The 16,605-nt window shown below is 40.0% G+C and overlaps 1 protein-coding gene across 5 annotated transcripts; it reads left to right on the top strand.

The window, feature by feature from the left end:
* Nucleotides 1-3,353: 3,353 nt before the first annotated feature.
* Nucleotides 3,354-14,654, top strand: kdm8 (lysine (K)-specific demethylase 8). 5 transcript variants are annotated; one of them, XM_039611556.1, is made up of 8 exons: nt 3,354-3,525; nt 9,285-9,769; nt 10,502-10,674; nt 11,436-11,568; nt 12,080-12,157; nt 13,277-13,426; nt 13,526-13,618; nt 13,703-14,654. In XM_039611556.1, the coding sequence occupies exons 2-8, from the start codon at nt 9,308-9,310 to the stop codon at nt 13,865-13,867; spliced, it is 1,254 nt and encodes a 417-aa protein (XP_039467490.1). In that variant the 5' UTR covers nt 3,354-3,525; nt 9,285-9,307; the 3' UTR covers nt 13,868-14,654. The 5 variants fall into 5 exon arrangements, with proteins under 5 accessions (XP_039467490.1, XP_039467491.1, XP_031593266.2 ...); XM_039611557.1 differs by lacking the exon at nt 3,354-3,525 and adding an exon at nt 7,909-8,001 and having other exon boundaries at nt 9,285-9,763; XM_031737406.2 differs by lacking the exon at nt 3,354-3,525 and adding an exon at nt 7,909-8,001 and having other exon boundaries at nt 12,107-12,157.
* Nucleotides 14,655-16,605: the final 1,951 nt, after the last annotated feature.

The following is a 16,605-nucleotide window of genomic DNA, read 5'->3' as shown; positions in this document are numbered from 1 at the left end:
CAAAGAAGCTGACAAACACTGACACTCAAGACAGTACTGAGTTCACACCTGCTGGTCATTTGGGACCTTGCACCTTCTACCTGTGGCTGTGTTGGTTTTCTCCAAGTGCTCTAGTATCCTCCCAGAATCCAAAGACATACATTAGTTCAGCCACTACTGCCGCCCAACAAATCTGACAAGGCGAGAAAATGTGCAAAGGTGATTTATCATATTTTATGTCAACTAACGTAAAACACAGAAGTTGTGGATGGTTGAATAATCTGACATTTCGAAAGACCAGTGCTAGAGCCATTTCAAACAAAGCTGCAGTTTCCAAGGTTACCAGTAATGTAGCTTTGTAGGACTTGAGAATAGATCATAATTTCTCTTAGATGAGGAGCAAAAAGAAGAAGAAAAACTTGTAATAGGAAATCTGTGAAAGTCTGCTGTGTCGGGTGGGAAAAAAAGGTGCGGGGAAGCTGGGAACAACTGGCCACATTTTGTCTGCGCTCTCCTAACTGTCCCTGAATAAGACAATAAAAGCAATATAAAGGACTGCATCTAGACACTCACACTGGCACAACGTGTACATTAAATGGGTTTTCAAGCGCAGCTGCTCAAAAAGAAGCAGTTTTCTAATATGGAAATTTTTCGCTGTATATTTCAGCACGATAACCCCGGACATCCAGCTCATTCATATTAAAGATTCAAAGAGGTCAGTGTGTCACAATGTGAACACTGAACTTGGATGATGGATCAGCACCCATTTGACAGCAGGATGTGATAAGAGCTCTTGGGCATACTCAGAGTTGTGTCTGTGTATTTGTTCATCAGAGAGGCAGGTGGTTGAAGAACTGAATCACTTTCCTCTGCTTTATTTGTGTTTTTGTTCTGGCTCCCACACAACATATAATGCAAGGAAATTAATATTTGTGCAATCTGAGCAGGATGTTGAATGATGCTGATTATAAAAAATGATTACAGCGATGCAGATGAAAAAACGGAGGCTTTCCTCTCATATAAAGCATCTCTTTCACGCATGCAAACCCAAAGTGAAATAATCCATCAACACTTCTGCTTTCCTAAATCAATACAATGTGACAACATTTCTACACAGTTACAACCAGGACTATTGGGACAAAGAACACCGCTCTGTCACCGAATCTGCCATGATACATTTTCCTCTCTTCCTCCTTATTTACCGAGGCAGTTGTTTGTGACAGAGACGGTGGCAGGTCACAGGTGCCATGAAAATTAACCATCTTCTTCCCTCCACTGCAAACAAGTGTGAACATTTACCCTCCCTTATACTGAAATAGAACTTTGTGGATGCATTCTCCTGAAGCATTAGGTTTCCGCTTGTGCACAAATGAAGAATAGACTCCTCTTCACAAGTGGAGGTGACTGCTAACCCAGTTGAAGCAGGTAATGTGTGCCAAGGTCAGACATCCACAGCTTTTATTTGTACACAAACCACCAAAAGGCATTGTTGACTTGGTGCATGCACTGTTATGGAGTCTCTGAGTGCATGTATTTTCAATTCTGAGTGCCTTTCTGATCTTCTGTAACCTTTTTCTAACATGAAGAAAAGGATAAGGGATGTTTCTGGAACCTGTAATAGGTACAAAAAGCATTCTCCTGTTTTACACGGAGACACACAGGAATAAGCGACTGTGCATCACAGTTTTGGTCTTTGGATGGAATTTGTTTTTTATGTTCCAACTTTAATTTTGCCAAATGCAAAACAGGAGAAAGCAGAAAACATGAAATATTTTGTTAATATAACTGGATGCATTCAAGTTGCGGTTGAAAATGAGCAGAATTCTACGAGGAGTTCTCAAGTGAAAATGTTCTGTTTACTGCATGGGTCTACCATAATATTCATAAACCTGAATAAAATCATTGTTCTGTGCGTTGAAAAGCATGAAGCGATGAAAAAGATTTTGAGAGTTTTCTGTGGTGTACATAGCTATTTTTTTCCTCTGTGTCTTGACTCGCTTTTGAAGTCTTAATCTCTGTTCTACAGCCTCTCTCTCTAATGTTGGGGGTGTCGTTCATAAATCTGACCTGATGAAAAGCCTTTGGAGTCAAGAATTGTCAACAAAGAAAGCATGACATACGCAACTATCTCTGTTTCCTCTTTGCATACTAAATTGTTAAGCCGTGAAGGAGGAGCACTTTGCTGCCACAACACTGCTCTCTGCTGGTAAATTAACTTCTTGTGTTGAACTGACCTTTGAACATTTGCAGGCTAGAATAAGGAGAGATTAAGGAGTCGAGGTTGTATTTGTTCAAGAAAACGGCTTAAAGCTACAAAAGAGGCAGAAAAAGCAAAAACCTCCTGAAATCATTCCAGTCCTTCAACTCTTCATTGTTAGCCTGTTATTAAAAATGCATATTATTCACATTTGCATATGTATGCACTGAGAGCAATCAATCAAACCAGTGTCATTAACGTCTTTTTTCTCTGTAGCTCAGAAATGCAGTACATCAGACATGCACCGCAGAACATAGGCAAATGTGTTGTCCTCATTTACAGATTATCCACATTGTGACTTGAAGATTTACAGGCTGCATGGCAGCGGCAGTTTTACTAATGACTCGTAGGCTCTCCAGCTGCAGGGGCCTCCAAGACATTTGGAGTAATATCACTTTGTTCAGATGCTACGGTTGTATGTATGAGCTCTACACCAGCACCTTGTCAGAAGCTAAGAATTTCCTGCAGAACCCCTGGAGGTGACCACCCACCTCGTTTTAGCCTTGTTAAAGAACCAAAGGGAAATCATATTTCAAGATGATACCCTTTCTCTTCATATATACTATGCTTATTACTGCATCCAAGAAAGATCAAAGCTACCTAAACTACCCTCAGAGCTTGCAGCCCGCTGAAGATTTTTCACAGTACTAGAATAACGAGGTGAAGACTGCCTCCACTTTTATCTCCACCTTGCTTACCAAGTGAGTCATATTTGTCAGAAGTGAATCTTTTTGGCCAGAAGTGCCATGCTCTTCTTAGAAATGCACCGAGGGAAGAGTTGAAAAAGGGGGGGATTTTTCAAGCAGGCAAACACATTCAGTGTCATTATTTTTTTTCTATTCCGATGAAAGGTTGAAATGGTATATTTCCCCACCGCCTGGTATTGATTTGCGTATAAGCATCACCCCAAGCTTCCATCAATAATCAAGCATGACCAGTATCAAGTGGTGACTGAGGAAGCAGAGTAACCTGGGGACCTTCCCCCTTTCTGTCTACCCTGAAACAGCTGTTTGAGCTCTAATTAAAGGGAAGTAGCAGGTGTCACCTGAGCCCCAACTGCAGGGGCACACCTGGTTGCATTAATTTGATCCAAAGTGGTTTTGACGGACTGTCTGCATTCTAGCGTCCCACAGAAAGCCAGTGGAACTGAGCACCTATTTGGAGCACGCGGGCAAGAGCGCTCCGCTAACACTGCTTTGTGGAGGTATGCCAAGCTGGCAAGCCCATGTCTTCGCAGTGACCCAGGGGACGGCTCTGTCATCCCTGCCTCTGACTTACCAGCAACATCTGTAAGTGAGCAGCCCTGCGACGCTGACCTGTAGTCACACTGAGCTGACGGCCGGGTGTGCCAGAGATAATTGTCTGTGGAAACCTCCCCGAGGCTGTAAAGGCAGCTTGTTTCAGATCTCCTGATGATTTCACAGGACATTTAACTTTACACCTCTCATTTGTTACCTCTCCAGGGCATTTCCAAATATCCATTACCAGGTTTCCAAGGAATGTAGCAACCCTTAACCTCCGCTAGCTTTTATGTATGCATAAATTGCCTTGGGGATAAATGTGACACTGAATTTGGTAGTTGTGACATGATGTGTTTTCCTGTGCAAGGTTAAGCAAACAGGTGACCTCTAAAACTGAGTAGTGGCGAGAAAAAAAAATACTCATTGTGAAATTACAGAGGCAATATTGTGTGATTTCTCTGACACTCGAATTGCCTGATGAAATTTACATGACCTCAGAATGAAGCTGCAGCGCTTCAAATGGGTACTGCCTCAGGTCATGCTGCACTCTCTGTGGCAACAATTTCTTTGTGCCATGACAATACATTAATTTCATGAGTCAACAGGCTACGACTGGCAGTTTGTGTCAAGCTAAACAGTGTTTAATTGGATTCTGATCCATGGCAACACCACCGGAGGCTTGTTTCCATCTTCCTTTTTTTTCAGCAGCACCTGGAGCGTAATGGTGGTGATTACATCCCTCCTGTGGTGCCTCGGTGGTTCTACCCTCACGGCCTCTGGGAATATGCTACTGACAGTCACGGTCCATGCTGCCCTGCTGCCCTGTTTGACTGCTGGCAAGCCCAGAGCTGCTGCTGCTGAGATTTTTTGTTGTACCACTGCTGAGACAAGCCCAGGTTCAAAGGGAATTATGATAATACAAACCAAATTAATTGTTTACTGCACAAACCCGGGCACAGCTGAGATTCCAAACAATGTATCAGGAAAGCCTCCTACTTGCAGAGGCATAAAATTAAAACTGTTTACTTGGAAAGAAATTGAATTAAATAAATCTACTTGGAGAGCACTTTTACGAAATGAAATCATTCAACTTGACCAAGAGAGGAAACGGCTATAGAGTACGTATATTATTATTATGTTATTATATTAGGTAATATAATATAAATCTGGTGAAATTTAGGTGCTGAAATATGTTATCAGGGACTAATAACACTATAAATAATTAAACTTTTTAGGTAAAGTGGATTAACTGTTAAAAAAAAACAAAAAACAAAACTGAAGTGTCAGAAACGGTTGTTTACAAATCGGTCTTACCAAAAGGACCACAGCATAGCTGATCTGGAGCTTCAGATCACATTGTCGTTTTCCTTGGCAAATCCTGTATCTTCATCTGCAAATGAAGATCATATAAGATGACTTGAACCTCAACAGAGCTCCTGCAGTCTTTCTAAAATCATTTGACTTATCAGTTGTTTCTTGAAAAGAAGACTACAAATCCAAGGAAATTGCAAGCCTAGAACAGTCCAAAGGGTTGTTGTTGAATTGGTTCAGACTCTGTTGTGCTCTGAGGAGATGTTTTTGTTTTGCATGTGTGTGATTGGTTGATGTCGCTCTGGGCATTACGAAAGGTTGTGCATAAGTTAAATGCATCTTCTAGGAAGCTCAAATGAATAAATTGATGTGTCCTGTTGTGATTCAGGTTGCTAGCCTTACCGATACAATGATTATGTCATTTTAATGCTTCCAGATTGATCAGCAACCAAAAACGTGTTAAAAAATAAAACTAAATAGTTAATAGCACATTTGCTATGGTTTACGCTTTACTAACGGTGGTATATTCCCCTGCTTAAAAGAGCCACTGCCATTGGGGGATGCTGTTGCCATGGAGAGCATGCTTGGTCTTCAAAGACGTTAAGTTAGGTGGCGCTACCAGATGTCTCCCTTTATATGGAACTGCACAAATATATGGAGACACTGTATATCATTTTGGGAAGCTTTGAAGGAAATTCACTTTTCTAAAGTCTGGCTTTTACCCAAAGCATGTGAAGAAAACAGGGAAGGCATTTAACTGTAGTCAGATTCAAGTAACCATGTGTTTTGATGCCAATGCTGGAACAGAGAAAGCCACAGTATATACTGGGAAATATAGTTTTTTGTTTTCAGTTTTGCACAAGGCAAGATATGTTGTAGTGTGCAGTGTGTGTGTGATAATTGGTTTAAAAATGCTGAAACAGGCGTGCAAATCTTTTGGCTACAGGATTATTAAGACTATCACATGATACCATGACAACACACTTGAGTTGCCTTTTGTGCTTTTTGGAGTGAAGGTGTTGTACAAGTTGTTTCAAATAAAATTTATGTTTCCTTAACGTGCTAAATGACAATGTGACCTGCATAGTTTATTGTTATTATTTATTTTGTTTTAATTTTTTAAAGTTAAGTTGCTAAGATGTTCGACACAAGCACAGTCTTTGCCCCACATTTAATTGTTAGGATGAGCAACATGCCATGGTTTTACTGGCATGTATGTGTTAGATTACATATTGGTGGGCTCACTAGCTGAAATCAAGAAAATCTTTTTAAATCAGATGTAAAAAAAATATTTTGAAATTAAATACCAAGATATTTTCTGGATGGCACGCTCTAACTAGGCCCTGGGAGGAACAGAGTCATGGGCCTTTCCTTCTACATAAAGAGGAGAAAGGTTGCTGACCCCTGTCGATGAAGTGTTGGAAGGACGGCCTGCACATGAAGTCAGTGCTGTGAGCACAGGGAGGAACAACAGTGCTGGGCCTCTGACCTTCAGCCCTGTGCTGTCTTACAACCAGAATCAGACACATCTGAATAATACATCGACCTCTCCTGCTGGGACCACCCTCACTGCTCACACAAGCAGAGGTTCAGAAACAGATCATTCACATCCACAGTGTAAGGTTTGTGTCCCTCGACATCCTACACAATAGTGAGCGGAGCTGAGGTTTGGTCCAACATTTATTGCCTATAGGAACTTATGTGATTGATTAATCTTCAATGCTGGTTGGCGTATTTCTTTATTTTTTAAACCTTTAACATTGTTATAGTAGGTCATTATTTTAGGCAATTGTCCACAAGTATCTTGTCAAGCACTCAAATACTGATTTTCTTTATTCTTTTAAATTTGTAATTACCTGTTTTTGCAGTTAGTCCTTTTATTTGATTTTTTTTTAAAGAGGAAAAGCTTAAAAAGCAGAAAAAAACACAAAGCCTTTTTGGCTGTCACAGTAATTTCTCACCTCCATGCAGGAGGTGAACAAAAGATCAAGCCACGAGGATTCTGCTGTTTACACTGTGAGAATGAATAGAAACGTCTGAAACATTTTAAAATCCCCCGTGATTCCTGGAAAGCCAGGCTGTCTCTCTCTTGTTTCCATCTGCTTTACATACAAGAGCGGCTGTGCAGTTTGCACTGAGAGAATATTTGAATTTCATAGAGTGTTTGACATTTGATAATAGTGCACTGTGTTTATAGATTCTAGACTTCTACCGAAGGTTTCCTATCATGCTTGTTCAGGCTACATACCCCCTAAAAAAGCAATATAACTGCCCTGCCCCTCCAAATATCTCTGTGTGACATCAAAAAGACAAACCCAAATATGGTTTCACTTGAGCTGATAAATATCAATCATCCTTCTTGGAATATCTGTGTTTACATAAATCGTTTCGAGCAGTGGGAGCAATTAAAAGGGAGGAAAAACAAATAGTTGTGTGCTGTCATTTAATGTGACAAAAGAGCTGGGGTCTCACTGCAAGACAGTCTATTGACTGGACTCTGTCATTTCACCTGTTAAGCCAAATTTATAATTGTATGTAAATGAGGTGGTGCTGTCACCAGAGCGCTGTTTCATTTTAACTGAGCTTCAGAGCATCTGGTTAATCATCTAAAAAGACAGAAATGAGACAGAAACGGGTTTTAAATGGCCAGTAGTCTGAGAGGTTGTGAGCAAAAATGTGCGTGTAGGAGTAGGATATGCGTGGGAGTGTGTATGCTTGGCAGGAAACTGGCAACACATGACAAACAAACAGGGGTGTGCAGCGTGCCAGCTTGACTTGGAGAAGGGGAGGGCGTGGGGTCGCAGAGTCCAAGGACTTAGCAAAGTGTCATTTAATTGAATGCCATCCTGCCTTTGCATTGGGACTGTAACCTCACAGGTTAGAGGAAGTGCAGATGCTGCCACCATCTACTGGACCACAAAGGGAATCCCAGTTTCTGCCTTTTGAGAAAGAAAAGAAAAAGCTTAAGTTCTTGAAAATAAATAAACCATAAAAGCAATATTTTGTCATTATTAATTTGAGGGGATCTGTTTTTTATATATAGCTTTGAATATCTGCACTGCAGCGTGGAACCAATATGTTTAGCTATTCGAGTTTCCTCCCGGTGTGTTTTTGTTGTGCCACAGGCGTCAGAGTAGCGCGGGCGTGTGTGTGGAGTTGCTCCGTAATTTCACAGATATTATCGGATTATTGGTGTAAATGGCTTAGTAAAAGGTAAATGTGGCATTTTAGGGATTTAATTTGAACTTAAATAAGTCTCCGTGTTTACGAGTCATCGTGAAACATTGTCGTCAAAACGTTTTTCACAAGTGTGCAAAATTCACAGACTGCAAGTAACAGAAAAGAGACGAAGAATGACAGAAGGAAGAAAGGGATAAATATGGAAAACTGTAAATATTTTCATGAGGTCTGGTCCTCTATTCCTGTGTCCATTAACCTGTTTCAGGTATTAAGTGCGTTTCGTCATAGCTTTAAATGGGAAATTCCTGGCAAGCTTTATTAGCAAAAAATTAAGAACATTTGTATTTATAGGAGTATATATCTCTCTGTGTGTATGTGTAAGTAGCCACGTTTTTAAAGCTACAGTCTTGCGTTCATGTTACATCTTTGTTTCTTGTGAGATTTTGGGATAAAATTGAGCATAGAGTGAATTGCACTGCGGGAGTCTAATCTCCGAGGCTTTAAAGAAAAATATAATTGGCTTTCTCCCGCTGCTGCATAAAGGAAAAAAATGAATGAGATAAAGTCCACTCTTTGCTCATACTTTGATGACTTCCATAATGAAATCTCACTGAAGGGACTGTAATTCCCCAAATATCCTATGTCGCTGGGGTTTCCATTGGATTTTTGGGTTTGCTGCACATGCTCTCAGCCCATGTGACTGTGTAAAAATCAGCTGGAGTGCACTCCAGGGTCGTGGATGGCTTAGGCATGTGGCATATCAAATGCTTGCTTTGTTTAGTCCAGTCTGCCTCTGAGTTCACAGGGCTGCATTTCTGTACTCAAATGAATCAGGCCCTCGGAGTTGGCTGCCTCCTGCTTTGGCATCATCTCCAGCAACACAGACCATCCAAACGCTGATGGAGTCACATGGAGGCGGAGTTGGCGGCTCCAGAAACAATGCGGCAAAAGTGTTGTTTTCATGCATGTGTCTCGCCCCCCGGTTCTGGCTCAGGATGCCCTCACCTGTGTTCTGTTGTTGCCAGTTTAGTAATTAGTTGTATACATCTGTTTCACAGCACCAAAGAGGCTGAACAAGCGTACTGTGTATTTGTACGACAATGGCAGGCGGTTTTAACAGTTGGTGGGCTCAATAACCAGCTAAATACATAAGGAGTCATTAAATTACATCCCTTCCCTTTAAAAAAAGAAAAGTCAGTGAATTGGTGAAAGTGAGCCTAAATCTGAGCAAATTTAACTTCTAAGTGCTTCATTATAAGAACTTGAGTTGACACTTCACTGTTAACCCTGACTCACTTTCATTGTTCATTTGACAGTAAAAATAACGACCTTCTCGTCAATGGCATCGCTGTGGTCAAAAATCTCTCCAGTACTGCCTGCTAATGAAGACCAGTTTCCACTGCAATTCAGTGACAAAGTGGAGCTGAGTGTGGTGGAAATGCTGCAACGGTCCAGGAAGCAGCTGTACAGCGACATCACAAGTTCCAGCCGGTTGCTTAATGCTCAGATTATTTTGGACATTTCATGGGAGAAGCTCAACACCGGAACATGGCGGCACGTGGACAAGGAGTGGAGGCGCGTTTACTCGTATGGCTGCTTCTTCAAAGTGGCGGCACTGTGTTGTGAAAGTCCGTCCGAAGACAAGATCCTGGAGGCTGTTCGGACTTGCGACATGGGTCTAATCATGGGCGCGGCCATCATGGGTGATATACTTCAGGTTATTGTTCGGATTCTGCAAAGTCACATAAGGACATTGAACTCCACTAAAGAAGAGGATGAGAGTGAACGTGCTGAGGTCAAGGTCAACGATTTTTTTCTTTCATCTGAAATGCACAATTTTCTGTCAGTCCTTTAGTTTATTTAGTAATTACTAACTGTAAGTTCTACTAGTTAGAAAACATTGTTGTACATTTCATTTAACCTGATTCATTGTTCGAACTAATAGTGACTGATGGGGACATTTCAGAGTAAATCTTCTGGACGCTTAGAAAAGAAATTCCTCTGTGACCTTCATTTTGTTGCACTCCATCAGATGTCACTGAAGATTAAGTGCAGCAACTTTTCAAATGTCAGGTCACTTTGTTTAGACACCATCTAAATAGAGATGGAGAGTTTAGCACAGGGCTGGCAGGATTTTTCTTGCTTTTTTTTCCCCCTTTAAAAGCTATCATCTTAAAAAAGCTGCTGAAATATTCTACCCATCTGTCACGAGCTGCACAGTGGGGAGTGGGGCTGCAACTAACAAGTATTTAGAAATTTTCTTTAATTTGTTCTTGGTTAATCAGGTCAAGGAAACTGTAGAAAGTAGCAACACATTTCCCAGAAGCTTAAAGTCATACTATGATTAAATTGCCTGCCACACTTACAGTACAAAAGAACACTGAAATCAGTATAAGCTGGAACCCAGAGAAGACTTAATTGATAGTTGTTTACTCACATCTGTGAGATATAATCAAGGACTTGTTTTTCTTATCGTTTTCCTCTAAAGGTTGAATTGACTTTTTTTTTTTTTTCATTTTGAAATCATTTTCAGAGAATAAAGATTGAAAGCCCGCTTGTCTCTGCAATCAAAGAAGAGTTGGCGGTTCCCAGGATAAGGTGTCCTTCACTGGAAAGTTTCAAAACAAACTACCTGCTCCCCCTCAAACCGGTGATTTTAGAAGGAATCATCGACCATTGGCCTGCTTTCAACAAACACCCCTGGAGGTTTGTTTCTACAGAATGTATTGTTGTTCAGTTCACGATTGCTATTTGTATTAATTAATTGGCTATTATCAATCATTGTCGTTTGCATATTTTTGTCCGGATGACACCAGCCAGCTGTTTCCCCCAATTATGAACCAATTTACTCTCATTAGTATGCTAATCTCAATCATGCACTGAAAAGGTTAAAGTAGATTTGAAAACCACTTTCAAAATTGTACATTCTGTCTGTGAAAATAAGCTTCACAGTATTAGCATGTTTGTGCTCCTCCACCTTGGTTAAATACAGCACTTACGTCCAGTCCAGCCTTGTAATCAGACTATTTTACACTTGCGGCAGCAGCAGAGTGCACTTATCAAGCTGAGAGGACAGAAAATCTGAAGGACTTTGGTACAGAGAGGCAACTGACATGTAGTATGCAGTGTGTATCACTTTGATATCTATCTGTCATTTCCTTAACTATGTGAGCAAATGGGGACAACGGGTCTGTTTACTCATCTCTGCATATGTGATTCCTGACTCTCAAGTCTGACACCAGCGTCTGATATAACTTTCTTTCAATTTAACAATATCCTTCACTGTCCTCCCTCTCATTGCTCACTCCTGACAGCAGCCTATTCACTCTGGCATCTGACATACAGCTTCTGGCACCTTAGTCACATCCTGACGTGCTTATATATAAGATGTTTTGAAGCATTGCTTGAAACCAGGATCGCCACATTTATGTGTGACTCACTCAAGTAACTGTCTCCCTCCTGCAAAGCATAGAATACCTGAGGTCTGTGGCCGGCTGCCGGACTGTTCCTGTTGAAGTGGGATCCAGGTACACTGATGAGGATTGGTCACAAACGCTGCTCACGGTCAATGAATTCATTGATAGATACATTTTGAATAAAGTAAGTACATCTTGAGCAAGTCTTTAAATCACATTATTTATATCAGCGGTCCCCAACCTTTTTTGCGCCACGGACCGGTTTAATGTCAGACAATATTTTCATGGACCGGCTATAAGGTATCGCGGATAAATACAACAAAATAAAATGATACAACCAAGACAAAAACTGTGGTATTTTCTAAATATAACACTAAACGCAAATTCTTTATTCTTTATTTACTTTATTAGCAGCGTCCTCCTGAACAACAACATTGAGAGTAACATCCTCCTCGCTCTCTGGTCGCTATGGTAACACATAAATATTTCTTTCAAAATAAGACACACAACTACAACACAGGAAAAAGACCCAGGGAAACAGAGTTAACGATAAAAACCCTGGAAACCATAAATTTCACACCCGAGCCTCAACTCTCACAGCCCGGTCCGTTGCCCGGAGGTTGGGGACCGCCGATTTATGTGAATGAGAGAAAGAGAAGACCTTGTGATTTCTAACATAATTTTGGCTTTTGTTGTTTGTTTTGTGTATCAACATTGAACAGGATGGAGTGAAAGCTTTGGGTTATTTGGCTCAGCACCAGCTTTTTGACCAGGTAGAGTTCAGAATTTTAGTTTTAAAACACAAAATAATTGTAGTGAATAATGAATAATTGTGTCAGTTTAACAATTAGTTCTTTAAAAATGACATTTTCAGCACTATAAAGAATGGGATTCTTTTTTTCTAGCTGTCATCCTAACACAAGATTGCTTTTAACATTAGTGGTATTTTTTAGCAGTAATTTCAACATCAGGGCTGGATAATTAAGATCAAATTTTTGGACTGTATGATTAGGTTAGAAGGATCCCAACCACAGAGTCACCATTTAGACCGATTTTCACACAGCATCTATATTTTTTTACATTTCTTAGGGATTTTATAGTGCCATGTTTCTAAATGAAACATTTATTTTTGACGCGCAAAAGCTTTGATTTCTTTATATATCACTTGGAAAAAGTCCGTGCAGTGATTTGTTGAAACATCTGCAAACATACATGAGAATACAAGGTAAAAGGCAAAAACCGAGATTATACAATTCTGATGAGCTCGAAAGTGAATATGTGGCACAGTGTGAACGGTCTTAGGCAAGCTTTCTTGTAATTTCTTTAAGTAGTCTTCATGAGCAGTTCTCCAGGCTTCTTAAGGACGCTCACGGCTCTTCTTTGGATGTCGGCTGCCTTTTGTTTAATTCCCTGTCAGGATGATCCTACACTGTTTCAGTAATATTGAGGTCCAGGCTTTGGGGAGGCCAATCTGTGACTGATATTTATCAGGCTGATAAATATCTCTGGGCTGTAATGAGACTGAAAATTCCAATAAATAAACAGACATTAATAAGACTGTTTGCAGACATTCGGGTGGCTCTCTGAGGCTGTACGGGAGCTCATCAGTAATAGTTAAGTAAAAACCAACCTTATGGCAGAATATCTGTGCCAGTTTTCATGGAAATCCATCGAGTATTTATGAATATTTTTCAGTCGGAAAATTATGGTGGATATACTGACAAAAAGGAGTCATGCATTTTTTTTAGTTTGCATGACAGAAGGTGGAAAAATAATTAGCAATTCTTTTTACTTGCCAGGAAATGTTGGCAAAGTTCTCATGAGAAAAAAAGATACTATTTAGTAAGTGAAATTAGTCTTAAATGCCCTATTACTGTTTGATTATACCTTAGATACCAGAGCTCAAGGATGATATCCGCCTCCCTGATTATTGCTGTCTTGGTGAAGGCGACGAAGAGGATATTACTGTGAACGCGTGGTTTGGTCCCGGGGGTACTGTCTCTCCTCTTCATCAAGATCCTCAACAGAACTTTCTGGCACAGGTGACGTTAACTGTAATGCTTTATGAATTAAATTCATGTCAAAGGTTGATCACGTGATAACAGTTTCCTTACCACGTGGGATTCCTTCTGTATATACAGGTAGTGGGAAGCAAATACATTCGCCTATATTCCCCTGAGGACACAGGCAAGCTGTACCCTCATCAATCACAGTTGCTTCACAATACCAGTCAGGTAGGATTGACAGTCCATGGAGATAGCACATGTTGGACGTGCAAATGTATGCAGTATTTCCAATTTCTGACTTCTTCCGTGTAGGTGGAGGTGGAAAATCCAGATGCCGAGCGCTTCCCGGAGTTTGCCAAAGCTCCATATCTCGAATGCGTGTTACAGCCTGGAGACGTTCTTTTCATCCCTGTCCTACACTGGCACTACGTCCGCTCCTTAGAGCTCAGCTTCTCTGTCAGCTTCTGGTGGTCGTGATTGCAGTTTCTAAATAAAAAACCATATAGCATGTGTGTAATGAAACTAGTTCATCCTGATTTCTCCTGCTGTTGAAGAAGGTCACTGGAGAGCTTTTAACTAATGTGAGGCTAATAAAAGTATTAGGACGACCTCTGATTACAAAAACCTTTGATCCATGAACTATGCACACACATTGCTCAATGATTACTTTAATTGTGCTGCTGATGATTGCAACATCTATTATGTGGAAAGCGACCGGCAGCCACAGAAAACAACAAATGAGCAGTTAAAAGTGTTTCTGCTCATTTCATTCTGCATATAATTTACAGAGGGTTGTTAGTCATCTAATTTGATAGGGTATGTTTCTCTTTTCAAATTGGCTTATTTAATTGTGTTCTCAACCTTATTCCCACAAATATTCTCAGATGTGTGATTTCCATAATTCATGGAAATGAGGCAAGTCTTCAAATTTAATAACCAAGTGAGCTACAGGTACAGAAATGTGGTAATAAACACGGCTCTCTGGTTAAACTGACAGTCTGAGCTAATCAAGCAGGTCACAGATGAAAATTAATAAATTAAATGAATTAATCCCCTGGGCATACACAGACTTTGAAATTAAAACCATCTCATTGGTAAAGTACTTTGACAGCACAACTCTTGTTTGGCACCAGAAGCGCAAAACCTGACAACAAAGGGAGCAGCAGATTTCAGACCTCTGACAAGCCACAGTCGTGTATCCTGTAGGTCCTGTTCAGTCAAGCCTGGTTATTACAACTATGATGTGAGGAAGTGACAAAATTAAGCAGATCTGCCCTAATGTGTGTGTTTGATCTGGATTCAGTCAGAAGTAGCGGTGTTTTGGGAAATCAAGGCAGTGTCAGACAGGTGAACTTGAAGACTTGTGGGGAATGCTTTGATAAAGCACTTTAGCTCAAGGAAAGGATATATAATAGACACTTTTTCCTTCAGTTTAAGAGGGTAAAAAATACAAAGGAATTGTAGTTCAAAACAACAAAGTGGCCTCAACAAGCTAAAATATTTTTCTGAAAACATAAGCTATATACTGTCTGACTCTGAAAATGATTTAGCCAAAAAAAAAGCATAAATAGTCATGTGAAACATTCCTTTGAACATGGTGGCTTGTGGGCATTCATTTATGCACAGCTCTCTTGAGGTCCCCCCACAGCATTTCGATCAGGTTGAAGCCTGAACTTTAACTGGGTCATTGCAACACCGTGATTCTTTTCTTTTGTTGTAGATTTTCTCCTGTGCGTAGGATCATTGTCCTGTTACATGACCCAGTTTTGGCCCAGCTTTAGCTGTCAGACAAATGGCCTCACATTTGCCTCTAGAATACTTCAGCATACAGAGGAATTCATGGATGAATCGATGACTGCAAAGTGCCCAGGTACTGTGGCTGCAAAACAAGCCCAAATCCTCACCCCTACACAGTTGGTCTGAGGTGTTTGTGCAGATGTGCTGTGTTTGGGTTTTCAAACCTTTCAAACATCTGACCTTGGGGTAGATTTGCTGGTATGTCCACTCCTGGGGAAATTGTAGCATTGTTAACACACACCAAACTTAAAATCTCTACTTTGATAGAAGTGGTCAGACTTGCTGATGATCAGTTCATCAAGTGGGTTTTATTAGCAACATCTGGCTACTTATCTTCGAATTCCTACGAAAGCAAGAAGGGTGTATTTAGTTTTTCACAGGAATGCACAGAGTCCTGTGAAAAAAATATATTAATGTATTTGTATTACAGATGTAGTTTTAATGACTGCAAATGGACCAGTGATTATACAGCTAGCTGGTGAGATGGATGCAGCTACTGTACAAGCTTTCATATTTTTTGTTTTATTAAACATTTTTTTCTTTTTGGTAAATCTTAAGAATTCACGGCACCACACTAATCATTTAGCAGCTTAAGGCAATCATAAAGGAGAAAAAAGGGACAAACCATTCCTTCTAAAGGTACTAAGGTAAAATAGCAATGCCCTCTGCAGCCTCTGATTTACTTACTTTTCCTAATATTTTTATGCACAATTTAAATTTCATGTTTTAGTATGTTTAACTAAAAATTTGTATTTTTACTCAGTTGTATATAGCATTTGTATTCTATTTTTATCTTATTGTATATTTTATTCTATTTTATTCTACTGTATATAGTATTCTATTCTGTACAGTTGTGTACTGTATTTATTCTTATTTTATTCTAATTTTTGCTTCATAACTTTTGCACTGTCCACTTCCTGCTGTGACAAAACAAATTTCCCACGTGTGGGACTAATAAAGGTTATCTTATCTTATCTTATCTTAAATATACTTACAAACACCCATTATCACAAATGGGCATAGATATTCTGTTTGTAGTTTATTTCTGGGTCAATTAAATTCTCCCAACCTACACTGCAGTATTGTAATGTTGGTAAAACCAAGCAAAAGTAGTTTTAATATTTAAAAATATGCAAGTTTAGCTATGAGGCCTCTTTCCCTTTTTTGTTTCTGTAGATACAGGTGGCGTGATAAATATTGCCTCCTGCATTAGAGATGCCAGTGTTTGGCCTGATTTCTGCAAATTTCAGGTAATAGACCTATCCAAAGTTGGTTACTTTCCTCACAAGCTTATCTCTCCAAACTTAATAATATGAACCCTGCCAGGATTTAATTCTGTAAGTAAATGCTGTACACTTCACTTAGCCCTTCAGTGCTTTGTTGTTGTCAAGTAACTGGCACAATTGACTTAAGATCAC

This window comes from Oreochromis aureus, linkage group 4 (assembly GCF_013358895.1).
Source record: "Oreochromis aureus strain Israel breed Guangdong linkage group 4, ZZ_aureus, whole genome shotgun sequence".
Taxonomy (NCBI): domain Eukaryota; kingdom Metazoa; phylum Chordata; class Actinopteri; order Cichliformes; family Cichlidae; genus Oreochromis; species Oreochromis aureus.
This window is presented reverse-complemented; position numbering and strand designations above follow the sequence as displayed.